We start from the raw sequence: 24,769 nt of genomic DNA, 5'->3' as shown, positions 1-24,769 counted from the left end.
TCTCTTCGAAACTTGGCAGGTGAGGATGTCGTCGCTTCGATTGATTGATTGGCTGATTGATTGGTTTACGTCCTATGTGAGTCTGTGACTATGGGGACGAGAGGTGCAGTAGCTCCTCTGGTAATACAGGGGTTTAGTTACACGGGGTTAGTTCTATGAAAGCACAAGATATAGTGGGGGTCTAAGCCCTGAAGATGTGTGAGCTACTGGTAGTTCACATCAAGGTGCAGGAGGTAGGTGTAGAAGGATGGCAATGCCAGACCTGTCCTTCTTCTTTACCTCCAAAATCAGTGGGTTGTAAGGCTGTGCTGGCTACCTTAAAAAGTTGGTGTTTGGTGTTGTAGTCTATGCGGATCTCACCAGTGATCGCCATCACTGTCGCGCCATAATATTCATCCTTGAAGCTTGTTGCTTTAGTATCCAAACCCACAGACATGTTGGGAGCTTCGAAAACTTCAAAGACCTCGTCAGATGCTCAGCGCGCCCACTCATCTTGCTCACACAGCCACGGTGTTGATCTCCCTCGCCACACATTATGGAGCTATCACCGTGGGATCCTCAGAATCTACTCTTGCTAAATTGAAACCGGTCCAGCTAACGACCAGAACCACAATTATGATTATGCTAACCACTACACCAACAATACCATCAGCTCATACCTTTGAAGAAATTCCGTCGAATGAAGGTACATTTAACACCGATTCATAAACTTAACGAGCGCTTGAACAGAACTCAGGGAGTAGATATTCTTCGTACGTATATTACATTTACTCCCCCTCACACATCAGTCGCGATGCAAGCGCCCTACTTCTTCCTCATCAAGTCCAACAAGCTGAGGAAGTGATCTGGGCCAGTGCTTGCGGATCGCTCTTTCTTGCGCGCCATTAGTCCTGAAACCGTTTTCTTGATGGGGCTCCTGGGTAGTTCTTTTTGACGACTCAGCTTGTCGTTGACATCCTTTTCCACCACCTTCTCGCCAGCACCAGTTGTGTTTGCAACTTCAAGTTTCGCTTCTACTATAGGTCCTGCATCTGATACTGGTGGAGTGGGTTCGACGACGCCGAACCTTTTCTCCATACCGGTAATCTTAAGAGGGGTGTTGGAGCGAGCAGGTGTGAAACTTGTTGGTGATGCCAGAGTTGAACCAGGCAAGTTCACCCTCACTACATCCGTGAATGGGTCTATTCCCTTGATCGCCCTGCAACTTTTGTATGTATATGCATCCTGGGTTGTTGGCATGGCTGGGGATCTGTTGTCTGAGGTAGGAAGGCCTACCTTGATCGCGTCCGTGTCAACTCCCATCGTTTCGTAGTCGGAAGGTCGTGTCCGCATCTCTTGGCGATGTTGGTCTTGCGTCTGAAGGCTTACTTGAATCTTTGCTTCATTGCGTGGAGCCGCAATGCCTGCTGAGAGAGGATGTAGGAGCACCTCAATCCAATAGCGCTCTCCTTCCTTAGCTGTCAGAGCCATAATCTCGAGGACAAGCTGTATCTCTTTCTTCAATCTCTTTGGATTCTCAAAGGCCATACCGCCGCGAAGTTCAATCCACCTAGCTTCAACCTCAATTCCCGTGTGTAGCTGTATGGTCTCTGCTGATTGGTACGACCGTCCACTCGTCTGGTTGAGAGTTTGCTGAGCGTGGCTCTTGAGGCAACAGAAGATCTCACTTCTTTGCTGAATCTCCTTTATTTTCTCCTCTCTCTTCTCTGTCCTCTCTCTTTCTTTCGCTGTTTTTCGTTCCAACCTTGCTGCAGGCAGCTGGGCGGGCGTCAAATGTGGTGCGATGAGGTTGTTCGCGCGGATTGGCGGCTGTGTTGCCTGCGGAATCTCTCGTGTCGCACCAATGCCTTCGATCTCTTCAAGCCCTTCAGCAGCCGTTGATGCTTCTTCAAAATCTGTGTGGTGACCTAGATCATCGTCGGCGTCGTTACTCGCATCATAAGCTTGGTCTTCGCTGTCCGGCAGGGGGTGAGCCAGGCTGTCTACAAAGCGCGCTGCTGTAGTCTAAAATGTTAGCATAGAGTCCTGTGATACATGGGTTGACGAGGTGTACTTACAGACATTTGATTCTTGAGTACTGCTTCCACGTTGTCTCGCTCGCCTTGCACCTGCTGCAAGAAGCTGTCCAATGTGACAGGAGCTCGCTCATGCTCATTCGCCCAGCGCGCAAAGTTCAACAGTGACTGCAAGCGGCTTGTTGGAGAGAATAATGTCGCGTGGGGCTCGATAATAGATTGTTCCTCCTCTCCGCTAGGAAGTTGCTCGACAACGGAGAGAACTTCTGAATCGTACGGCACAAGCGCAATGCTTTGGGAAGGTGCCGTCGAAGGGCTGAACTCCGACGAAGGGCGATAGTGCAGCATTGCTAGAAATTGCTCACTGTGCGACGTGGAAGGAGGAGCGGTGGCGGCTGTAGCGCTGGTGGTGTCGACGAAATAGTTGTGACCATAGTGGGGATGAGTCAAAGTGAAGGTGGAATTGAGCTCATCTCGCTGATCTTCGGTTCAGAGCCCGTCAACTAAACTGAAACCAAGCAATTGATAGCAGAAGGATATGCGCGTATTTTCGTGAAGCATCAGATAACGCAAAACTGAAAGTAACCGCGTCGACTTGATTGTTTGAAAAGAACAAACGCACGCTCTTCCACGTCTGCCATACTCCACCCGTGTACACCTTCAAGACTGAAGTCGACCTGTGCATGCTGTTTACTCCCCAGCTTCTCGGCACTACAAGGCGCATTGCACTTAATCGCCGTTTATCGACCCCAGTATCGTTCCTACTAGACATCATTTTGCTGCACTTTCACAGAGCCCTGTAGCTTCTCCAAGAGCGCCTGTACTTGCGATGCGAAACTCCAGACGTCCGTACACCCCAATTGAAGACGGCAGAGCCTTGCTGAAGACCACTCGGTCACTCTGTACGCAATATCCACCTAAGTAAGTAACGAGACATCGAAGTCATTCACCCATGGGTACAGAAAGTAAACCTACCATCCTCGATCCCGTTAGTCCAGGGTCCATCTCCACCTCCTGCACCTTCCAGGGTTCTCCGCACATCTTCCAACAACGTCCCCTCTCACATTCCAAGCGGGCCGAGCAGGGCATCAAGCAAGAACACGAAGACATATCGTCTCCAGCTTGAGCTTCTTTCTCATCCCCGAGCGGGAAGTCGAGCTGAACGGTGAACATGGGGAGCCGATGCGAGATCGTGCAACCTGCGGGTCCTACATATGCAACGATAGCTTGGGACGTCAATAGCTTGCATTTCGCCCTACATGTTGGGTAGACTGTATGAGAGGGGATGGAGTGAGGGATGGAAGAGGGGTGGAATGAATGTGAATGGGTGAGGTTGAGGACTGATTTCCGGCGAATGGGAGGGAGAGGGACTGCTGACCTTGGATGCTTCGTCGGTAACACAATCTAGCCTGCATGGCATTGTGATCTTACTGTATGGATATTGATACATTCGAGACTGTGAGGATGAGTAGGCAGGTTCATGTTGGGAAGGGGGACCTTGGAAAGAGATGATAGGTGCTGACAGCTCGTGGACAATAAGCAAAGTTTGTTCTGAGGTGTGATCTCGTCGCTGCCACATGCCCTTAACAGTTGACCTTCAACAAATAGATCATCAATTGTTCGATCGCGAGGCCAGTGTATAAGAATGAGACTGATGAAGTTGTTGAGTAAACCACAACCCTCATCTCTTTCCATTCACCACAGCGCTTTCATCATGCCTTGGAGCTATGGCAGAGGCCACCACGACCGCCGCCCCCGTCGCAACCCTCTCGACGATGACCTGGATCGGTATCTTGATGAACAGTTGATATTTCAGCGCAAAAAAGCCGAATACCTTCTCGAAGGTCTCAATGCATGGGCCAAGGAGCTTCCACGATTGGCGGCACTTTACAGGGACGAGTATTATGCTGCCAACGACACGAGGCAATTCGGAGATGCGATGAGGAAGTTTGGTGAGCTCCTGAAGGATTTGAACGCTATCGATGCGGATTTAAGAGATGATGGGCTCGCGGCTGCACCGAGGACGGATTTCAGGAGGAAGGGGTTGTATTGATTCGAGGGGAGGAAGTAGGGCGGGAATTGGGAAGAGTGGAGCAGGAGATCGGAAGTAGAATGTTGTACTCGCTGTGAATTTTACCCTCGGAGATGTTGAGGCCGTCTGTGATTTGAGGTGATGTAGAACGGATGCCCTCGTAGATAGCGACCAAGCCAAGGTGAGCAACCATATTGTGTTGACGGTGTCTACCCCCAACATACGGGAAAACGTGTGCAGAATCATCAGAAGCTTCAAAAAGCGGAGCGCCTTGAACAATGGAAACGAAGTATGCTTTCCGACCCGGATCGCTGCCATGTGCTTCCACCAGATGATCTTCACAGTCGAAAACCGGCTTTGCTTCAGTGTGCAAGCGATGCCATAAAAGAGTGCGCTGCTGCTGGCTGCCCAGGCATAACCCCCTGCGCCTTTCCAACATGCCGTACGACTCGCGACACCGACACTGCCCCACACCGCCAGGCCCTCACCTCCGCGACAGCCGATGCGATGATGCCCCTCATTCACCCTGCTTTGAACATGAGCACCAGTTACGTCGGTACGTGTACGAGCATGGGTATGGCCGCCGATCAATCGAATCACTCCTGTGCAACCTTAAGTTGTGGTCTGAGGAGCTTCCGCGTCTGTTGGCAAGATGCAACACCTATGTGAACAGGGCCACGTCTGCGGAGGAAAGGCGTAGCTATGACGAGGCGAACGACATACTGGAAGGTCTGAGAGAGTCCAGCTAGTTAACCTTGACGGGGATCTGAGAAAGTGTAGCCTTGAGGAGCCGCCGAGAGAGAACAGGCAGAGGTACAGGTAGTGTAATTGCAATCCTGCGTTGTGGCGAGAATGTGTCCTGAAGTGTGGTTCAAGATAGCGAGGATAGTTGAGGGTCCTAGAAGAGGCGGGAGGTCCATGGGTTCTTGACATCGGGCGGGTCACATGTATCGAGAATTTGCTGCTGGACACTTTCTGGCTTTCATCGCATCTTGCCAACGCCCATGATCTTCTCTTCCACCTTCTTGAGCAGCAACTCCTTCACCTTAACAGCCTGCAGTCGCTCGCCTTCCACCTCTTCCAGCTCCCTCTCAAGCTCTTTCATACGCTGCACCTGCTCAGCCTCACTCGAATTCACACCCGGCAGATTCGCAATCAGCATCTCGATCTGCTGCGACTTGACAACCAAATCCTTGGCCATCTCTTTCAAATCATCGTTGAACTCCTCCTTCGTAGGCTGCGCCGGCGGTGCATGTTCGCTTGTCTGGGTCGGTTGCGCAGAGTTCTGGGTCGCGTTCTCGGACTTGTCGGCTGCTTCCTTCTCGGCGAATGAGCTGAGCTTCTGCTGACCTTCTGGTACGCTGGGGGGTGCTCTGGTGCGGATCTGGAAGAGCTGTGACTGCATGATGTTGAGGAGCTGGGCGAGGGGGGGGGGTTAGTAAACATGTCGTCATGTGCCAGCTTGCTACGCGTACCATGTCCACCTCGTCTTGCATTTGCGTGAGGATGTCGGCCATTGTCACGGGGATGGGAAGTGAGGTGTTTAACGTGGCGGGTGAGTGTGTCTAGACTGCTCAGCCGCGGAGGGTGTATCGGCTGTGGCGAGTAGGATCTTCGTGTATGTGGGGTAAGAGACGTTGGGAGAGGTCCACGGCGGGAGGACGCGTTCGCAGGGCTGAACTGATCATCTTGGCGTGAATCCTTCACGAATCTCAACTCTTCTCCTTCACACGACAATCACCCAATTGTACCCCATACCCCTTCCCCCCTTTTTTCGGTCTTCGTGTAAACATGTTTCGTCTGTCTGCGTTACCTCGAGCCACTCCGTAATGCGACCTTTCTTGCGCGTAGCATGGCTCAGACACGCATCGCCCCTTCCCTGGCACCCCCGAGGCACTCCGCAAAGCCTCGTCCCCCGCCGCATCGCAACCACATCGGCGCAGAACGCTGCGCCCATTGACCTGCCTCGGCTGATTGTCAAAAACGGCGCTAAAGACCACAACTCGCTGGCGACTTTTATCGAATACGCGACCCGCACGAAACTCTCTCCGCTCAAGAGTTACTATGTGGGCACGCACTTTGAGTACACGACCGCTCTATCGTTCATGCGTCTAGGCTTCTCGCTCCTAAGAACGGGTGCGAAGAACGATGCTGGCATTGATTTGATCGGACACTGGGTCCTGGCGCCTCTGAGCGAGCCACTCCCCGTCATCATCCAGTGCAAGGCGCGCAAATGCTCGGTCGGTCCCAGCCACATCCGCGAACTCGAGGGCTCATTCCGGGGGATGCCTCCAGACTGGAAGGGCAAACCCGTTCTCGGGTTGCTGGTGACGACGCTGAAGGCCACGAAAGGAACCATGGACGCTATTGCGCGCAGTCCATGGCCCATGGGCTTCGTGATGATGTCCAGGCAGGGACTTATTCAGCAGTTTGTGTGGAATAGGGCGGCGAGTGAGAGGGGGTTGCAGGGCGTGGGTGTGACAGTGAGGCACACGCCGCGCGCACTGCTGCCCGAGTCTGAGATACTTGACGCAGACACGACACCTCAGCGGAAGAAGCGGCCATCCAAGTTCGCAAACGCAGGCACACAAAAAGACATACAACTAACATGGATGGGCTCGCCCATCTTCCCCGAGCGCAACACTCTGGACCAAGAAACGCTGAACCTAATCAGCCTCGTCGAGCCCGTGGTGGAAATCAAGCCTTCTGCGCCGCTGGGCCAACCTCGACGTCGACCCGGCCGGCCTAAGAAGGGCGAAGAGGCATTCTTCGATTGCCTCAAGAACACGAAGGGCCCGAAGCCTACAATGCACCTAGCGCCTTCGCCGAGAGGCGGTCAGATCGCTGTGCCTCGGGTTCCAGCCAAGGTGCCCAAGTGTGGTCGACCAAAGGGCTCCAAGAATAAAGTCAAAATCACGACGCACGCAGGCTGAAGCAAGAGACTGGCCATGGCAGCATATTCTTCCTGACTGCGTGGCATCTATGTCACGCAAACAGTCGCCGTGGAATACCCTGCACAACACCAGCCACAACCAGCACCTGCCCATCTTCTCCCCAAGATACACTCATCTCTGGAAGCAGAAACCCCAAGCGACTACATCCACTTTCACCGACCCAATGCTGGCATCACATACCAGCACTACACGGATCCGCACCGGCATTGATGTAACTTGGGAAGCATCTACCGGCTCGTGCCGGAGGTCAGCGATATGAATGGGAGGCGGAGAGTGAGCTCAGAATCTCCATCAGCTGGCAGAGGGAATGAGAGATTTGGGGGGAGTGTGGGGAAGGGCAGGCGATCAAGAGAGCTTCACAGTTAAGGAGGTGAGGCATGGCGCATGTTGCTGCTCGTACGCATACTTGTTGTTTGCTTAGAACGGAGCATCCATAATCAACTTGCATGCCAGATGGCCTCCAGTGCACACGTGTCCAGCGTCTAGTAAGACCATTCCATACAAATACAATGCTGAACCATATCGAACGATAAATACCCTTCTCACAACACCTCCGTACAACGACGCTCCTAGTAATCGAACCGATCAGGCAACACAAGCGGCGCAACCAAACTCCACCCATAAATCGCATAGCACACCCACGCACTGATAATCTTGGCCCAACTGGCCCAGTACGTGCGTCCCACGGGTACAAAACCTGTCATTGCCTTCTCATCAAAGTTGCTTGTGAGCAGCGTCGCGACCCACGCGGTACTCAGGAAGAAGATGACGTGGAAGAGACTGTAGTTGTACTGCGTCGCATTCCTCTCATCGTCGCGCGGCGCCTTGGACGGCGCGTCGTCCTCGTCCTCCGAATCGGAGTCGTCGAGCGCGGAGGCAGGGAGCGAGCCGGATTCGACGGCGGCGCGGAGCGCGGCCTGGCGCATGTCGCGGCGCGATGAGGGCTGTTGGGTTACGAGACCGTGCTCGTAGTCGTCGGTGCCGACTTGCGCGTAGCCGTTGCCGTACGAGTTGCCTTGCGAGCCGAGGGCGAGGCCGTAGGTGGCGGCGCGGGTCGTGGTGTAGGCGACGGTTATGAAGGTTACGATGGCGCCGATGATGATGGTGGCCTTGCGGGTGCCGCGGGCGCGGATCAGTGGGTTGCATTGGTGGTCGTCGGGTTCCATGCCTACGGCGGAGAGGGTCAGGTAGGTGCAGTAGATTGCTACGATGGCGGATTGCGCGAGACCGGCGCGGGGGTTGACGTTTTGGACGGCGGGGTGGATCGAGATGACGGATGTGACGAGGAGGAGCAGGAGGTTGATCTAGACATGTTGGTTATGAGGTGGAGATCAGACGTGAAGGTACGTACAGTAATGGCTGCCTGGTTCATGCCGCATCCACTCTTGGCGAAGTAGATGTACATGACGATCGTCATGGCGAACGATGCGAGGTACATGAACAGCGCAGAGCCAACGAGCAGCGCCGTCCACATCCTCGACTCAGATGTCTCGATCTTCTCCTGGCAGTACTCGGCCCAGTTGTGCGCCAGATCGACGAGCAGGATGAGACCAACGAGCAGAAAGAGGCAGGCTCCGCCCATGGCGAAGTAATTGCCCCAGACGATGAAGAACGAGTTCGGAATGAAGAAGGTCAGGACGATCATGGCAATCCAGCCAAGGATCTTGGGGCCCCAGAAGCCGTTCTGAATCCTGGCGCGGCCATCCTTGGAGGATCGAACGCCGACGAGCATGAGGGCCATGAGGACGTGGAAGAAGCCGAGGGCGAAGTTGATGCGCTGGACGGCGACAAAGCCGTAGCACTGCTCGCCGTGGCACTTGATGTCGACGTAGTCGAGGGTGAGCTTCGAGAGCTTCTTCATGGCCCAGTCGGTGAGCATGATCCACGAGACGATCGAGTTGATGAGGAGAATGAGGGCGTATGCGATACGGGTAGCGATGCTGTTTCCGCACTTTCCACCGCAGGAGCCCATGACGGCGCTGCAGGTGGCCGCGCCACAGCAGGAGGCGGCGACGCTCCATACCTGGCCGGGTTAGCACAGCTCACAGCCAGTGCAGAGCATTTTTGACGTACTGTGCCCATGGCGGGCATGGCGAGGAACGGGAGCGACAATGCGGCGCCCATGGTTGCGGTGTTGTGGGGGTGGGTGTTGTGGAGAGACGCCTGGCAGAAGAGCGCACGAGGTTGCAGCCCGCTCGGTGACGTTCACCCGCGTGCGGCTCTTGCCGTGCTTGGCAGCTTATCTCCGAGCAGCTCTCAACATTTGAACCGTCACGTTCCCAGAACAATGTGTAGTCAATTGGGGCGCATTGCATCTCCTCGCCTTGCTTGTTCTTGTCGCGCGGTGTATCTATCTGCTTCTGCTTGACACTTGAATTCGTCGACGTGTCCGTACGCTCAGCTTGTCTCACCCTTGGGCTCCCGTGCATTGCCGTTATCTGTTAGACCCACTGGCTGCCATTGCGCAGCCCTCCCAATTTCAATCTAATACTCGATGGTTGCCGCGACTCCTTAACATACATTTCTGGCTGCCTACCATGGTCGACTTGGAGAAGACCACGCCCCACAAGAAGACGCGGGTCGTGTCTGTCGTTGCTGCCACGGCCATTGCGCTGGCATGTGGAACAAATGCATGTCCAAAGTCCAGCGGCCGTTGACTTGTGCTAACAGCTCGCAGTATGCATACTCAGCGTGGGCACCGCAGTTTGCCGACAAGCTCCAGCTCTCGGCCACCCAGAGCAATGTCATCGTACGCCCGTCTCTGCCGCCAGCTTCGAGTGCCACCGTCTCACAATGACTAGGGAACAGCAGCGAACATGGGCATGTATGCGTCGGGCATACCAATTGGTCTCATAACAGATAAGGTGAATCCTCGCCTCTCGGCTATCATTGGCATGTTTGCGCTGCTAGTTGGATACTACCCCATCAAGATGGGTACGTCGCATTTCTGCGAACTGCAGCTTTGACATGACTGACCTGGGATAGCCTACGACGGTGGCCCTGGGTCTATGAGCGTCGCCATGATATCGTTCTATTCGTTCGTTACTGGAGTGGGCAGCTGTGCTGCGTTCCAGGCTGCTTTGAAGACAGGTAAGGAAGCTAACAAGGCCCCCTCCGACCATCCACTGACACCTCCAGCGACATTAAACTGGCCTACACACCGCGGGTCGGCGACGGCTTTCCCTTTGGCGGCCTTTGGGTTGAGCGCTTTCTTCTATACCCTCATTGCCGGCCTTGCGTTTCCTGGCAACACCTCCGGCCTGCTTACCATGCTTTCGCTAGCGACTTCACTACTCGTCCTCATCTCAATCCCCTTTCTCATCGTTGTTGACCACAAGAGTAGCACCAGCTACACAGTTCTGCCTACAAACGAGCGAGCCCGCCGCAACTCGAACATCTTGCACCGAACCAATTCCAACCGCAGCAAGTACAGCGCCACTGTACTGCCCCCACAAGAAGTCAGTAAGTACCGCCTCTCTTCTTGACCGTAGCTGTAGCCTATATACTCCCCCCTACCATATACCAACCGCATCCAGCAGACGAAGATGACCCCAGCCGATCGTCGACCGAAACATCTTCGCTCATTTCTGGGCCTGGAGACATCGATCCGGAGGAGGATGCTGCAAGCAGACATAGCAAGAAGTCATCTCACTCACACTGCCTAGACATTACTGGATTTGCGCTGCTTTACAAGCCGGAATTCTGGCAACTTTGGATTCTTATGGGCCTACTGACAGGTGTTGGTATTATGACAATCAAGCAAGTCGACTCTCGCAAGGTATGAGTGCTCATGCTGACTTCGATAGTAACATTGGCCACAACGTCCAGGCTCTGTGGAACCACTTCGACAAGTCCGCGAGTAAAGACTTCGTCGCACACCGCCAGTTATGGCACGTTTCCATCATCTCACTCGGCTCCTTCTTCGGCCGCCTGTCATCAGGCATCGGTTCCGACTTCATTGTCAAGCGCCTTGGCCACTCCCGCTTCTGGTGCGTTGTCATCGCGGCCTTCATCTTCGCAATTGACCAATTTTGCGCGACTCGTGTTGAAAATCCGAACTACCTCTGGGCTGTCTCGGGCCTCTGCGGCCTTGCGTACGGGGTCACCTTCGGTGTCCTCCCGGCGGTCGTGGTGGACACTTTCGGTCCCGACGGCTTCTCGGTCAACTGGGGCTTTTTGACTTTGGCTCCTGTTGTCAGCGGTAATGTCTACAACCTGTTCTACGGCGCTGTGTACGACTCGAATTCCATCGTGGAGCCGGACGGCAACCGAAACTGCGAGGAAGGACTGCAATGCTATCAACGGGCGTACTACGTTACGTTACTCTCTAGTGTGCTTGGCATCGTCGTGTGTCTGTGGGGCATTCACGGAGAGCATGCCAGGAAAAGGGCGGCTTTGGAAGAGCACGAAAGACACCGCGACGCCTGAAGTATATCTTCACGAAACTTGAAGAATATGTATGTCGGATCTAGACTAGATGAGGATTGGGTTCCAGGTATCGGAATCTACAGTACTCACGATAGGGTAGAAGTCTCTCAGGCCCGACAAGCCATATCGCACAGTCGACCACATCTCATCTTCACCTCCCCTGCTCCCTCTCACCCTTCTCCTTCCTTATTTCCACTGCTCCTCTAAGCCTCTCAACAGCAGGCAGCCTCGTCAACGCAGCGACTTCGCTCCTCAAGCTCATCACCTCCTCACGCAACCCTTTCAGCGCAACATCCTGGGCTCGCACAATACTCTTGAAGCGTTCAACGTCGTCGCGAAGCATGGTGTATGCCGTATGGCTCCGCTTCAGCGCTTCCTTGAGATCATTAAGTTCAGCATGCAGTGCTTGCTGCTCAATCTGGGTCTGCTCTGCATTGAGCGAAAGGAGCTGGATTGCGCTTGCTTTGCGGGTGAGTCGTGACATCGTGTTGCATGCGTTACAATGCTGCAGATTTACAGATTTTTGTGGGAGGGTTGCAGCATCAACGGCTTTCCCAGCGCCCGAGCGTGACATCGACACGCACCAACAGCTGTTTACAAACGGCATTTTGCCCACCACACGCGTCACCTCTTCGCCAAATCATCAGCCACGTCGAATGTGCGCTACGAACTACGCTCCTCTTCTTCTCCCCACCGCATATCTAAAACACCCCGTCCCAGCTCTCCTACCTCCACAGATACACACAACACTTCAGTTCATTCACCGTAGCCACAATGTCCACACCTGAGCCCACACTCGAAAGTCAATTATCGTCCTTCCAGGAGGAAGTCCGCTCCCTCTTCTTCTCCCTCGGCGCAGAAATCCGGACAGAGCAGATCAAGCAAGAAATGAAGCTGAACGAAGCTGTGGGCAAGATAGATATGGGACATATCGCGATACACAGGCTGCAGGAAGTAGTGGGTGCGATAGGGAGAAACACAGAACGGCTGAGGAAGAGGGTTGAGACTCAGGGTATCAAGGGGAAGGAAATTGCAGCCAAGAGTGCGGGACTGTCATAGAAACATCGAATCAGAGACAACATGAAACAGTGTCTAGATCAAACTGAGAGCGACCTGTGGCGGAAAGGTACCGTGTATTCACTACGCGCTTGCACTCTCGCATTTTCCGTATCTCCCCCAGTCTCGCAGCACCGCTCATCTGTCTCGCATTCTACAGGTCTGACACGCCCTCTCACATGCGCCAGTACACAACGCCTTGCTACATAAGCCCTCGATATAACCCCCATCTCTCTCTCCCTCCTCTCAGCCGTGCGGTCTGGCTGCCAGCGTCTATAACTTTTGTTTGACCCTTCACCTGTTTTCATCCTCCCAAAAGATATCTGCAACTCACTCCTACCGAAGGCTGGACACCATCCCAAAATGACTTGCAGTGTGAAATACGAATCCACATCTACGGATGATAAACCACGGGAATCTGCAGGGACAGCAGAACCCGAAGCCGATAGTTCTGGTAGGTCTATCAGCTCTGCTACGCAACATGGTGTTTTTGACTGAACAGGATGAAGGGAACAACAGGTTTTCGGTACAAGCGGAATCGAGTGCGATGGGGGCAAAAAGGGCGATGGAGGCTAAGAAACATGAGTTAGTGGAGAGAGTGCTTGTGTTAAGGCAGGTTTCCAGGGCTATGGAAAGACACGGGCAGCCTGATGGGTAGATTACTGAGTCTTGTAGGGATACTGTGTGTGCGAAATTTTGGCCGGAGACATACGGTCTGGAGTGAGTCGAATGGTTGGATGCTTCGCTGCCAGCAGTCAACAATTTACTCAACGCTGCTCGAATGACTCGCCCTGCCAACCGCATGCATTCACCAGCAACACGTCACTCCACTACTCTCCTCTTCATCAACGTGAATGCGTCAAACCCAAAATCTTGAAGTCCGGAATTGAAGACCATGGGTCACTTACATTCTCGCATGCTCCATCCATTTCTAACTCGCTTCCTCAGCAATAAGCATGATAGCTCCTTCGCAGATCTCGATCATCTCCAAGACGCGCAGGGCATTGACATCAATCAATTAATACTCCTGCAGGACCCAGCCATGGAAAACACTAAACATGTCTGGCGAACAGACCAAGAGCTCCTCCTATCGAGTCCGAGCGCAACCGTGTTCCTGAATTTCATGCTCAACGGTGGTAGCGGATACCTTGATCCTGCGGTAGCAGAAGTCATCGGTGCGACCAGAGAAGCACTAGGGAATGTCGGTGTAAGCTGGGAAGAGCTATTAGAAGCGTTGAGACAAGGAAAGTGGGATCTGGAAGTGGAGAGGTGAAGTAGGGTAGTGATAGATACGAAGATAAGTATTTGTACGAAGCAACACAGAACGAAGCTGTCGAAATGACGTCAAGTAACGCCATAGGTATCCTTCCTATCCCACTCGGGTGTCCCACCCAGAACGCCTTGCCAATCATTCTTTTGCCGCGAGATGTGGACGAAAATAGTAAACGCCTACTGATGGATCTGGCTCACATGCCCGTTGCCTTGAGGTCCACCCCACTCACTCTCATTGTCGCTGCCAACGTCTGTCCACGAGTTAGGCGTCATGACGCCAGTCCTGTCTCCGAGTTCGAAGTCGCTGTATCCAGCATCAGTGAAGCCACTCTCGGACAACACCTCTGACCTCGCGTCGTGGTCTGCATCGTTCTGCATGCTCAACACCGCAATATCGTCGGCGTGGCTGGGCACGATGGATGCGCCAGTTGCAGCTGAGCGCTCGGAGCGAGGCGTGAGGGTTCCGGCGGACATTTCTTCGAAGTCGTCGTCGCGGTCGTTCGAGGAGGTGAAGGAGTAGAAGGACTGAGCGGCCTGTTCTGTCTCAGATGTGTGCAACAGTGCGGTTGGAGATACCAGGCGAGTCTCAGGGTGCAGGTAGACGGATTGGGGTTCAGAAGTCAGATCGAGGAGGGGTGCTGCGAGGGATGGCTCAAGGGGTGCCTCGATGGGTGGTGTCTCGGCTTCGATTGTGGCAGAACGCGAGCGTGGAATGTGTTCCTCATAGATGAAGGGCTTGGGCGAGGGAGCGTCATCGTCGTCGCCGACCTCGAAGAGGACGTTTTCATCTGCGAAGGGGTTTGACGTAGTTGCTGCTGTGGCTGTGCCAGCTGCAAAGCCAGCTACACCTCGCTTCCTCATCCCAGTGTTCGTAGTGTCGGAGCCGGTTGCCGTTGCGCCCTGTCTGAGCATGCCATCGCTGCCGACTAATTCATCAAAGCTCTTCGACCTGTTGGCACACGACCGTTTCTCTGCGAGTGCAGCATCTTCAGTGCCAATCTTAGCTAGCTCATCTAGATCGACTGCTATGCCTTCCTCACGAGCTCGCCGAATCAGCTCATTGCGATTCCTCCTGATAAGCTCTTCTCGTCTCCTCTTCCTCTCTTCGAAATCGTCAGAAGACTCGCTTTGTCGACGCGGCTGGATGTCATCGCCGAGCGAGTGCAGGGCAACAGCGATTTTGCGGCGAGATTGGTCGACCCATTGCCGTACTTGTGGGTTCTCGTAGATGGCGATTCCAGCGGCAACTAAGACTGACGCAGCTATTATGAGGCCTGTAGCAAAGGGGTGGTTAGGCCGGTGCTGTGGCGAGGTTCGAGGCTGAAAGCTGGGTGAAGCAGAGCGCGAGCCGGGGCCTGCAAGCAGGTTGGCATAGATTCAAACATGACGAGAGGAATGAAAGATGTGTTGGAAGGGAAGAGGCTACACAACAGATACATGCAGTAGTGGAGATGAGAGCTCGTACTCACCTTTAGCAAGTGGCGCAGGCATGATGCGAACTACCGGAGGACAACGTCTTCTTGTGCGAGCTACAACCTTAGATGGTTTCTAGGTACAACAGAGTGCAAGAATTCTAAAATTCGAGGTATATGGCATTTGTTGCAGCCTAGAGGCGTGCGTAGAAGAAAGGAAGCTTGAGCCTTCAGTCGAGGTTGTCGTAATGCCGGGCAGCCGCCACCCGCACAGCCCCAAGTGCAAGGGTGCCCGCGGCTTTGGCGGGGCTGAGTGGGGCGAGTGCTTTAGCGCCCGTTTCCAGGAAAGTCTCCACGGCGAGCGTTTGCGCTGCCCGCCAAGCCATGATCGGCGTTGGCTGTTCTTCCGTGCCGACCTCTCGAGCAACTGGCTGCCCGTATCGTAAACCTGCTTATGTCATGTATCGTTTATGACCCCGCCTCGTTCCCACGTTACTGATGGTCTTTGGTGACGATGGAGCTAGCACCCAGCTCTCCCCCTCCAAACGCCCACACCATGAGTCGACCGACGCTGGAGCTGACCACCCATGCCCTCTCTTCCTTCGTCCGATATGGCGTCGTTCCCCTGGGACCCGGCCGCTCACGGTGGCGTCCCCGGAGCCGTGTTCACAGGTGCCTGCGCGCTTCCTGGTACCGTTGTCGCCCGTCCCGCGGTGGCACGGCACTCTGTATGCTCGGCGGCCCATTCTGACACCCTCGAGCTCCTCGCTTTCCACGTAAGCCACATATAAAGGAGAGTTTTGGCCCGCGGCGTCTACTCTCCCTCACGCGCACTCTTCTATTCTCGCTCTCCCCTCCCCTCGTTCTCCACGAAGCACTCCTCGCGCCTCGCGCCTGCTCCAACAGCTTCATGCCCACCTTAGATTAATTGGAGGCATTCGAACACGCTCCCCGCGCATTCATCGACCTACGCCTCCCTCACGATCACTGAGCCGCCGTCCGCCCTCTTATCGTCGCGCTCCACTGCCCCTTCAAACCACATCCAATAAAGCCTCCTTCCTCGAGAGAACACGCCCATTGGTGCTCAGACATGGCCCGCCCGCAAGGAAACAATCGAAGGCGGAACGCGGGGGCACCGCAGGCTCATTCACTGGCTCCCAATGACATAGAATCGAGGAGAGCAAAGGCACAGTTGACTCTGCAATCGTACACGTTGCGGCCGCTAGACGACCGGCCGATAATTGCGGAAGCAACAGACGGCCACCGCCGTCGCAATATGGAGAATTGGGTTTCGTAAGTGTCCTCTCTGTTCCCCCGCGCGCGCAACTGGCCGATTCTCGATCTTAATCTAATATGTGGCCCCAGGTACTTCACCAACGTGATGCAAATCGACCCGAACCAGATCTGGCTCGACCTATGCCTTGGGACTGAGGCGGCTATAAACCATTGCCGCTTATACCTTGATGCCTACGTTGTGGATTCGGTGCAGAAGTTTGTGGTTCTCGGGCCAGAAGAGTACGAGTACAGGCGAACTGTGAACTCGGCCTCCACAGTCATTCAATGCTGGAGGGAGCTCATCGCCCAGGCCGATTCCACCGTTCTCCGGGAGAAAAGGCACGAGGAACCGCAGAATGTCCTGCAGTGGCGACTCAAGTTCATAGACCATACGAATCAACGCGGACAGGGTCCTGTTTTCGAGATCTGCCAGGTAGGTACCCTACCTTGCCTATTCTGAATCCCCAAGAACGCTAATCTCTCTTTCCAGTGGATCTTCCATACCCTCGCAAAGGAGTACGAACTTGCGACCACTCTCACGTTTGAGAAAATCGAAGCTACCGCCGAAGACACCCTCGTCCTTCTCAAGACGGTGTGGCAGCGTTCAGAGGACATACCCTGCAATCGTAGCACCCGCATCTCCTTCCATGGCATCCTCCTCCTAGCTGCCATTGGGGGCTTCAGGAAGGCAACGATAGCACGCGTTCTGTACAGGGACGTCTGCCTGGCCGTTGTGCGGGACCCCGACGACCGGTCAAAGACGAAGCTCGTCGTCACACCCACAATTGGGAAGAACAAGCTGAAGCGGGCTTCGCGCGTCTCTAGAGCGCTTGAGTAAGTATGACCGCGCCGCTTCTCCGCTCGCGCTCTTCCCTCTACTCCTCACCACCGCAATTGCTCACCCCTTTCGAACTGTGTAGGATAGCCTTCTCCATGACACTTGTCCCGTACAGCCTCGTCTGTCTCGCTAGCATCATCGCCGCGCGAGCAATCAAAGACGATGCTTTCAAAGTGAGGTTCAAGTCTGTTAAGGAACTGCTCTCCCGCCCTTCCCTCGAAAACGTAGACTTCCTGCCGCTAGACTGGAAGGAGGAGATGCTTGATCGCCCTATTCTCAATCTTTCCAACGGTACTTTCTACGATTTGTGGCACCGGACATGCCTCGTCAGCGGGCTGCGTGGGGATCCACGTTTCTACGTGATGCGGGTCGGCGCCGGCGGAAGGCTCGACGGTAAGCAACCCCATAAAGCTCGCACGACGTGAGAAGGGTGATTTCACTGCTAACACCCGAAACCTCGTAGGCATTCTCACCGATGCGCTGCGCAATTACATCCTTTCCAACACTACCCAGGTCTTCCAGGGAAGTTACCAGCCGAAACGGGTCCGCGAGGATCTCATGAAGTTTGCCTTTGGGCCCATGGCCGGGTGCAATGACGCCCTCTTCCAGAGCCTCCGCAGCATGTCCCTAAGCCGGGACGCAGGCGCTCCTGTGGACGTAAGTGCAGAGGACTTGGAGAAGTTTGAGAAGCGTCGCGACATGCAGGGCCTCCGCGCCAAGCTCGTGGAAGCACGAGAGAAGGGCAAAAAGGAGATTCGTTCGGCCAAAGCGCAGATCGAGAATCTCATCGAGACCCTATCGCATCTGAAACTGCAAGAGAAGAGGACAGCGTATTTCGAACACGTAGATACCCTGAGGGCCCAAGGATTATCCACCGCGGCCTCTTCGGAGAAAACGTGTAGCAGCGGCGCGCCATCTGCTGTTGCACAGTTCTTACAAAGCTGTACCCTGGAGCTTGAGGAAGGCTGTTCGGTGGAGCAACGCGCACAGTACTACATGGAGCTTCTGGTCGATTACATGGCTCATCGACCGTCGCGCCCACGGCTAGGGCCTGGCGCTCCAAAGTTCGCAGTCGAAGGTTGTGGCGACGCGGCAGAGCCTGCCTACGACGAGAGCGCCGACCTCAACCGCACAAGTACAAAGCAGTCCAGGTGCTTTCTCTGCAACGCCACCTTCCGCGGCCGGAGCGAGCTCACCAAGCACTGCCGGAAGACCCACGTCAAGGACGGAACGTTCGATCGGCCTTTCTCATGCCCCGAATGTTTCCGCCTAGGAATAGGCGACATCACGATCACCGGAGGCCCGTCAGCTTGGAGCAGCCACGCCGAAGCATCCCACGGCAAGATGCACACGCCAAACCTTCCATCGATCTCTCAACCAGTGAAGGGTTCCGAGCTCTGTCTGCTCTGCCAGTGCTTCTTCGATCGCGGGGGTGGCCTTTGGAGACATATACGTCGAATCCATGACCAGAACGAAAAGAAGTTCGCGCAGCCGTTCAAGTGCCCCGAATGCCTCCTTCAAGGAAAGGGCAATGCTTCCATCGGCGATTTCGAAGACTGGAAGAATCACGTCCTTTCAGAACACACAGAGATGGAAGGGCTCCAGCCTCTGTCCAGCCGACCATGTTCACCTCCTGATGCCTGTTTCGATGATGGAAGTCGCCAAGGAAGCAATGGAGGCAAGCGCAAGCGCAAGAGGGACGAAGCCGACGCCGACCCTACGGTCGATGGTGCTAGCGGCGATTGGCAAGAGAACACCGAAGCCGCATCAGACACGACCTGCACTACACCAGGGACGGCCACCGACTCCATGTCCAGCACCCAAATTCTAGCCTCTTCAGTAGACCTAGAAAACATTCGGAATATCGACCCTCGTCTACTACCAGACCACTTGAGTCAAGGCTTTAAAAAGGTAAAGAGCAGCCTTTTCGACGATCCTGAGGCTGGCAACAGCGAGCGACGCGTGTCGCCCTGGGAAACGGAGCCAGGCCCGATTGTGCTCAGCGGATCAGGCGCCGAACTGGTAGACCTGGAAGGCGACTGTGTCTCGGCCGCAGATCCACAGCCAGAGGATCATGGTCTATCCTATCCTAGATTATTAGACGCTGAACTGCATGAGCCAATGACCGCAGACCGCTTCCACCCGCAAGGGCAAGAGGTTACAGAAATCCTCGAGAGTCCGCCATCAGAGGAATCCACGACCTCGGCGTTCGCGGAGATTGATCCCGGAGACAGCCATCCACACGGAATGAGTCCCGAGGGCCTTTCCCCTACCTACCTCCCTGACGATGACGACGTCCGACAAATTCGCCTGGCCAAGCTCAGTCAATATCCGGTCGAGGAAGAGCAGGAGATAGGTGCTAGCCCGACTTCAGCGCCGACGCTATATCCTGAAGGTCTAAGCAACGCAGCCAAGCTTTACTGGGGTAGAGGTTATGCTCTCGTTCCAGAGGGGTGCGAGCTCAGTCGAACCGCGAATAATGCGCAGAGACGTGAGGAGATAAGCAGCAATATCAGCTCACAGTATGTTATCACGGGCAAAAGGTTGAGGACCTCGGTTAGGAATTGCGCGTAGGTGCAGGCTGGTAATGCCGTCAAAGAGGGGTTCCAAGACTGCTCCTCGGTGATCTTCCAAGCAAACGCTTCTGCGCGTCATTAAGTGCTTGTATTGAAGACAGGGCTGGCGAGAATTGCGCGGGTGAAATTGCGGATCACCATGGATTCGAGGATGCGGAAGCGCTCTTTCCGACCTGAGAGGCCGAGCATTCGCACAGCGCACCCAGGTAAGCGCGAAGCCCTCCAGTCAGATGCTGCCGAGGCAGCTCTGGAAGCCACCAAAGGCGCAGTATCTTTCGAGACGAGGCCTACAATATAGCTCATATGCCCAGGCGAGCAGCGCTTCGCACGACTAGTCTTATGTAATCACAGACTTTATGGCAAAGCCGAGGTTAGATAATAAATCATGCGCTTTACGCGTTTACATTCACCGGTGCACTCACGTCAGCCTACCACTCGCATCGACCAACCAAAGACAGAAACCCCACGACTACTGCCAATCATAATGGAAGAGTTATCTATCGCAAGAAGACCAAGGAGGTAGTCATTGGCTGTCGGCGCACGGGAGAGAAAAAGTACTTTACACTGTCTCACACAATTCCTACTGTACATAGAGCACTTGCAGAGTGCAATTAAAGTGATCCACCTTGCTGTAGGACTCATGTGGGAACGCGGAATCAACATCTGCAGAACTATACCATGGGCAAATCCTCCCGCCTTTCACCAAACGAGCCGAATGTGAGGAGTTTTGAAGTTGTTGTTGCGCACTACAACGAGGACTTGGCCTGGCTCGAAACTGTCGCTGCAGAGGCTACGATTTCTCACGCTTATGGTTCTCGATCTTGACCTTGAGCTCCTGAGTCTCCTTAGTGAGTTGCTCAGCAAATGTCTGGAACTTAAGGAATTGCTGCCTATCATGCAGAAGAAGGTCAGCCCATCTCTCGACCGCCGGAGACATCACCTATGGTACTCCAAGGGTATCAAGCGAGACGTCGTTCTTACTCCATAATCCTGATTCCATTCGCCAATACAAGCCTAGCACCGCTACCAGTACTCACGTCCAAGTTTCCGCATATTATCACGCTTCCCAATATAGGCCGAGAGAGTCACACATTTTTGCATCATATCGTGATCGCGTACATAGGAACCCTTAGATAGAGGGTTACCTCATACGAACGCACTATACCTCTCTTCCCCCCAACTAATTTTTCCGTTTGTAAGCGTTTCCTCCAGTATGTGGTTCGCAGCTGTAGTAATTTTACCTTGAAAGGCAATCTCTGGTAGCTGCAAATCACTCATTGTGGCTGCTGTGTTTTGCCCTTCGTGTTCCTCCTGACCATGCAGCCAGACTGATTTGACAGTGTCCCAATACCGCTTCGGTTCTATCTTGGCGTGGTCAACATGCCCTGAATCCGCGAAAATGACCTCTGTAACACACCCGCAACGCTCCATTGATTCACCTGCATGCTCGTATACATCTTGCCAGGCAATGAGCGCGTCATTCTTCGAGTACAGATAGCATCTCGGAACTGTAAGATCAAACAACATTCGATCATGGAGCTGTTCTCTTGAACGTGAAACCGGGTTGTTCTCATACCCAATGAAGACGTGGTACAGAACCCATACTAGCCCCAAAACTATGACTGCAGTCACCTTGGCCAAGTGTCGGAGAACAAAAACTGGCGGGAATGATTTCGAGAGGGCGGAACAGAGCCTCAGGTAACGTGGGTGTCCAGGCGTACTGTCCAGATACATCGCTGAGATGGGTAGGCGTGTGTCGGTGGCTGCGCGGTATGCTGATGCGAGTTCGCAGCCTTTGTTAGTTCCACCTTCAGAGAAGAGGTGCAGCAGTATGCCTTTTCTCCCGAGAGGAAGCTCTGCACGGAGGCTCAAAATGTAGTCAACCGCTTGTTGGAGGCGCTTTTGCTTGCGTGCAGAGCTTCTGAAGATGAAGTCTTTTGCTGATGTGGTGATTACCATCATGCGGGATGATGGAAACATGGAGGCATATTTTGAGGTATAACTGGAGATATAGCGGTTGTGCGCACCAGTCCATGTCATGAGTATGATAAGACACGGAGTTGAATCGTCTTCCGATTGGGTCGAGATGGAGAAACAGATACGCACCCAGATTGATGGGGCGATGGATTGAAAGCCTGGGATAATGTCGTAAGGTTGTTTCGTCTTTGCCATGGCGGTAGTAGCTTAGGTGCTCGATCAGAGCAATCGCTCCTGAAATACTTATAGTAACGGTCACCAGATTTGGCCTGTCTAGATCTCCCAGTATGCGTCGAGCAATGCGCCACAGTGTTGCAAATTACATGTAAGCTGTTCACGGCAGTTAGAACAGGGTGGACACGTTCCCCAAGTGCTTGCATAATCGCAAAGTCTTGACCCAGGTGGTGCTATGCTGAGCCTCGACAGAGTGTTTCCATCTCAGGCCTGGACCCAAGTAGTCCCCTGCAGTCAACGTCGCATCCCAAGTAGCGTTGGTGCCCTGCTTAGAATATCTTCGACCCGACTGCGCCTGAAGGATCACGCCGCCCCACTTGAACGACTGAGAGTTTCATAACGTGATGTTTGACTTATAGTACAGTACATCTACTGTACCTATCTTCGGTTGTTAAACATGATATAACATTTTTCCTTAACGTTTTCAGTTTTCTCGACCAACATGGCCACGATGCAGAAGCAAGATTGGCACTACAAAGGCTCATCATGCTGCACGCCTTTTGAGACATGCAAGTCCAGCCAGCAAGTTCAAGTGATTCACCACTTACGGTCACTCAGGTTGTCTCTCATGGTGGTGTCCCTGTGTCCTCTACGGACGTACCTGTCACCGCATGAGGACTAACGGTGACATGAGCAGGTACTCCTGCTGTAACACCAGCGTAAAGATCCTCACCCTACCACCCATTCCACCCACTGACAAAACTTAGTGCGCTACCTTTACTGGAATGGCATGTGTAGGTCTATCGTGGATCTTACCACTGATCAATCGTGGCAATATGCGGGCGAAATACAACTTAACCGGTAATGGCTGCAAAGACTGTCTTTGCGCTTGCTGCTGCGCGCCTTGCGATCTCATGCAGCAGGACAAGGAAGTGCAGCATCGTGAAGAGCAAGGCAAGCCGATGCTGAATCAGCCTGGCAAGACGGACTCGATGAAATATGTGCAGCAGTCGCAACAACAGCAGCCGCACTTTCATCATAGCTAGGGTGTCGAAATCTGGTGGGCTCGGCTAGTGTATCTTACATTCAACGTTCAATCGTCGCTTTTTCTTTGGGTCCATACGTTCCAGTTTGCAACTCTTATGGTTTCCATCCATTGTTCAAGCTTCCTTGTGCTGCGCTAAGGCGACGGCAAGCATAAACTTTCGACGCATGACAGGAATAGAGGTGCTGCTCAAAATCAAGTTTTGGGGCGCCCATAGGTGTAACGGTGTATAAAGCCTTCTGAACTCTAAGGTTAAGAAGGTCGGCCTTTTTGACCGCTACAATAGGAATGCGGCAGCTGGTCAACTGCCCTTGTGCTGCGCAAGGCACGCTGTTAGATGGACACTTCCATCTAGAAAATCTGCGCTGCGTTGGTATTGCTATGCCTCGATCCGCGATGCCGTTTTGCTCAAAGAAAAGGCTGTCGCCGTGGCTCGCTCTTACTCAAGTTCTCTTGGCCAAATACTGGGATGCTCTATCCTCTGGCCTCTCTTCTGGTCTTCTTGGGTTCAACCATCGTCGTGAACGCACTTTCAATTGAGCTGTCGCGGGCACATGCAGAGGAACCACTATTTGCAGGAGCAGAAGAAGATCGTGATCTGGACTTTCAATGACGTCGGCACGCAACTAACGTAGACTTATCGAAAGAGAGGAGATGCTTTTCACTGGATTGCTCTGATGTCTGAAGCTCAGGTAGGATGCGGTGCCGGTGTGGCATAGCAACATGGACGACATTAAGATCAAAGCCGTCGCCGATCCTAGACTTGCATAACCTTAGATTGAAATAAACCATATGATACAGTACGTGAACGTACGGTGCTTATGGCTCGTCCACTATGATCTCGTGATACAGTAATCACGACACTGTTCAAAGCTGGCGTCCCGAGTGGTTTTTGGCTACCCACTCGTTATCCGCAACAAGTTAGTCGTCTTCAAGTAGCTCGACGCTCATCCCACGTTCCTACATCTTCAGCCAGGACACATCGAAGTGTCCGGGGCCTGGGGCGGGCATGGAGAGAACGCGTGAGAGAGCTCAAGAACGCACAAAAAGCATCTAAGTTGCCTAAACAGGCAAGGAAGAAAGCCTCAAAGAAATTGCAGTCAAAAATATCCAAAGATGGTGGTGGTGCAGCAAGGCGTCCACAGGTGGCTCATGAGCCCCAGCTCGGCACCCCAAGGAGTTGAGACCCGTAGTGGCCGCGTCACACGTCCTACAGAAAACTGAGATAGCCAAAAGTTTCACGGTAGTCAACACTATATTCTGACAGCTTCTTGTATAATAATAGTTACTCTATGTGGTGGTGTAGTCTTACTGTTGTGGAGGTGACAAAGTTGGTGGGGTGGCCCGTTCGTTGAGCCGGCCCGTTGATTGATTACCGTAGTTAGTCAGCACATGCGCGCCATCACCAGATGCGCCAAATGCATTTTGCACCCCATTTTATCAACCCCAACAGCTCAACAACATGACAGGATTAGAAGAAGCCCTTGAAGTCGTGTCTTAAGCAAAGCTTGTAGACACTATTCGATTGGTTCTCGGGGATGGGCAGAGGTGCAGAAAGCCGTTGGGGGTTGGTTATCACTGAGCGAGCTCGGAGCGGCAGAGGTTTGACCGTGATAAATTGCCGTGATAAATCGCCGTGATAATCAGGGGTAGTCGTCTAGTCAAAGACCATGGCGACTGGTTGCAATGAGTAGTACAGAGTATACTGTCTGGCT

General features: G+C 53.7%; 10 protein-coding genes across 10 annotated transcripts; 4 read left to right on the top strand and 6 right to left on the bottom strand.

The window, feature by feature from the left end:
* Positions 1-804: 804 nt before the first annotated feature.
* BU25DRAFT_495434 (uncharacterized protein) lies at positions 805-2,441 on the bottom strand (the record flags this gene model as incomplete). The annotated part of the gene is made up of 2 exons (XM_033711853.1): positions 2,058-2,441; positions 805-2,004 (listed from the first exon to the last, which is right to left on the bottom strand). Exons 1-2 carry the CDS (start codon positions 2,361-2,363, stop codon positions 805-807), a joined length of 1,506 nt encoding a protein of 501 aa, XP_033556064.1. The 5' UTR covers positions 2,364-2,441.
* A 2,316-nt stretch (positions 2,442-4,757) lies between these two features.
* BU25DRAFT_228693 (uncharacterized protein) lies at positions 4,758-5,831 on the bottom strand. Its single transcript, XM_033701393.1, has 2 exons — positions 5,523-5,831; positions 4,758-5,464 (listed from the first exon to the last, which is right to left on the bottom strand). Exons 1-2 carry the CDS (start codon positions 5,562-5,564, stop codon positions 5,030-5,032), a joined length of 477 nt encoding a protein of 158 aa, XP_033556063.1. The 5' UTR covers positions 5,565-5,831; the 3' UTR covers positions 4,758-5,029.
* A 45-nt stretch (positions 5,832-5,876) lies between these two features.
* BU25DRAFT_353421 (uncharacterized protein) lies at positions 5,877-6,980 on the top strand (the record flags this gene model as incomplete). The annotated part of the gene is made up of 2 exons (XM_033703456.1): positions 5,877-6,479; positions 6,597-6,980. The coding sequence occupies 2 exons, from the start codon at positions 5,877-5,879 to the stop codon at positions 6,978-6,980; spliced, it is 987 nt and encodes a 328-aa protein (XP_033556062.1).
* A 590-nt stretch (positions 6,981-7,570) lies between these two features.
* Positions 7,571-9,125, bottom strand: BU25DRAFT_435217 (TMS membrane protein/tumor differentially expressed protein; the record flags this gene model as incomplete). The annotated part of the gene is made up of 3 exons (XM_033708902.1): positions 7,571-8,305; positions 8,353-9,024; positions 9,075-9,125. 3 exons carry the CDS (start codon positions 9,123-9,125, stop codon positions 7,571-7,573), a joined length of 1,458 nt encoding a protein of 485 aa, XP_033556061.1.
* Positions 9,126-9,295: 170 nt separating this feature from the next.
* BU25DRAFT_415702 (MFS general substrate transporter) lies at positions 9,296-11,556 on the top strand. The gene is made up of 7 exons (XM_033707594.1): positions 9,296-9,631; positions 9,679-9,750; positions 9,803-9,935; positions 9,987-10,091; positions 10,140-10,463; positions 10,538-10,760; positions 10,808-11,556. The coding sequence occupies exons 1-7, from the start codon at positions 9,539-9,541 to the stop codon at positions 11,427-11,429; spliced, it is 1,572 nt and encodes a 523-aa protein (XP_033556060.1). The 5' UTR covers positions 9,296-9,538; the 3' UTR covers positions 11,430-11,556.
* A 24-nt stretch (positions 11,557-11,580) lies between these two features.
* BU25DRAFT_463301 (uncharacterized protein) lies at positions 11,581-11,913 on the bottom strand (the record flags this gene model as incomplete). Its single annotated transcript, XM_033710594.1, has 1 exon — positions 11,581-11,913. One exon carries the CDS (start codon positions 11,911-11,913, stop codon positions 11,581-11,583), a length of 333 nt encoding a protein of 110 aa, XP_033556059.1.
* A 2,021-nt stretch (positions 11,914-13,934) lies between these two features.
* Positions 13,935-15,044, bottom strand: BU25DRAFT_353518 (uncharacterized protein; the record flags this gene model as incomplete). The annotated part of the gene is made up of 2 exons (XM_033703460.1): positions 13,935-14,300; positions 14,361-15,044. Coding segments are annotated over 2 exons (1,050 nt in total), but the record flags the coding sequence as incomplete, so codon positions are not given.
* Positions 15,045-16,104: 1,060 nt separating this feature from the next.
* BU25DRAFT_228447 (uncharacterized protein) lies at positions 16,105-20,069 on the top strand. The gene is made up of 5 exons (XM_033701391.1): positions 16,105-16,462; positions 16,535-16,877; positions 16,935-17,278; positions 17,365-17,675; positions 17,746-20,069. Exons 1-5 carry the CDS (start codon positions 16,260-16,262, stop codon positions 19,854-19,856), a joined length of 3,312 nt encoding a protein of 1,103 aa, XP_033556057.1. The 5' UTR covers positions 16,105-16,259; the 3' UTR covers positions 19,857-20,069.
* A 693-nt stretch (positions 20,070-20,762) lies between these two features.
* Positions 20,763-22,089, bottom strand: BU25DRAFT_228452 (uncharacterized protein). Its single transcript, XM_033701392.1, has one exon. It carries the CDS (start codon positions 22,028-22,030, stop codon positions 21,005-21,007), a length of 1,026 nt encoding a protein of 341 aa, XP_033556056.1. The 5' UTR covers positions 22,031-22,089; the 3' UTR covers positions 20,763-21,004.
* A 370-nt stretch (positions 22,090-22,459) lies between these two features.
* On the top strand, positions 22,460-23,097 carry BU25DRAFT_228423 (PLAC8-domain-containing protein). The gene is made up of 3 exons (XM_033701390.1): positions 22,460-22,578; positions 22,628-22,728; positions 22,777-23,097. The coding sequence occupies exons 1-3, from the start codon at positions 22,512-22,514 to the stop codon at positions 23,053-23,055; spliced, it is 447 nt and encodes a 148-aa protein (XP_033556055.1). The 5' UTR covers positions 22,460-22,511; the 3' UTR covers positions 23,056-23,097.
* Positions 23,098-24,769: the final 1,672 nt, after the last annotated feature.

This window comes from Macroventuria anomochaeta, assembly GCF_010093625.1.
Source record: "Macroventuria anomochaeta strain CBS 525.71 unplaced genomic scaffold BU25scaffold_50, whole genome shotgun sequence".
Lineage (NCBI taxonomy): Eukaryota > Fungi > Ascomycota > Dothideomycetes > Pleosporales > Didymellaceae > Macroventuria > Macroventuria anomochaeta.
This window is presented reverse-complemented; position numbering and strand designations above follow the sequence as displayed.

Coding starts and splice junctions, on each gene's coding strand:
- BU25DRAFT_228693 (XM_033701393.1), bottom strand. CDS start 5,564: ATGGCCGACATCCTCACGCAAATGCAAGACGAGGTGGACATG. Junction 5,465..5,522: donor TGCAAGACGAGGTGGACATG/GTACGCGTAGCA, acceptor CCCCTCGCCCAG/CTCCTCAACATCATGCAGTC.
- BU25DRAFT_415702 (XM_033707594.1), top strand. CDS start 9,539: ATGGTCGACTTGGAGAAGACCACGCCCCACAAGAAGACGCGGGTCGTG. Junction 9,936..9,986: donor ATACTACCCCATCAAGATGG/GTACGTCGCATT, acceptor GACCTGGGATAG/CCTACGACGGTGGCCCTGGG. Junction 10,761..10,807: donor GTTGGTATTATGACAATCAA/GCAAGTCGACTC, acceptor TGACTTCGATAG/TAACATTGGCCACAACGTCC.
- BU25DRAFT_228447 (XM_033701391.1), top strand. CDS start 16,260: ATGGCCCGCCCGCAAGGAAACAATCGAAGGCGGAACGCGGGGGCACCG. Junction 16,878..16,934: donor CTGTTTTCGAGATCTGCCAG/GTAGGTACCCTA, acceptor CTCTCTTTCCAG/TGGATCTTCCATACCCTCGC. Junction 17,676..17,745: donor CGCCGGCGGAAGGCTCGACG/GTAAGCAACCCC, acceptor GAAACCTCGTAG/GCATTCTCACCGATGCGCTG.
- BU25DRAFT_228452 (XM_033701392.1), bottom strand. CDS start 22,030: ATGGCAAAGACGAAACAACCTTACGACATTATCCCAGGCTTTCAATCC.
- BU25DRAFT_228423 (XM_033701390.1), top strand. CDS start 22,512: ATGGCCACGATGCAGAAGCAAGATTGGCACTACAAAGGCTCATCATGC. Junction 22,579..22,627: donor CTGCACGCCTTTTGAGACAT/GCAAGTCCAGCC, acceptor ACGGTCACTCAG/GTTGTCTCTCATGGTGGTGT. Junction 22,729..22,776: donor ACTCCTGCTGTAACACCAGC/GTAAAGATCCTC, acceptor GACAAAACTTAG/TGCGCTACCTTTACTGGAAT.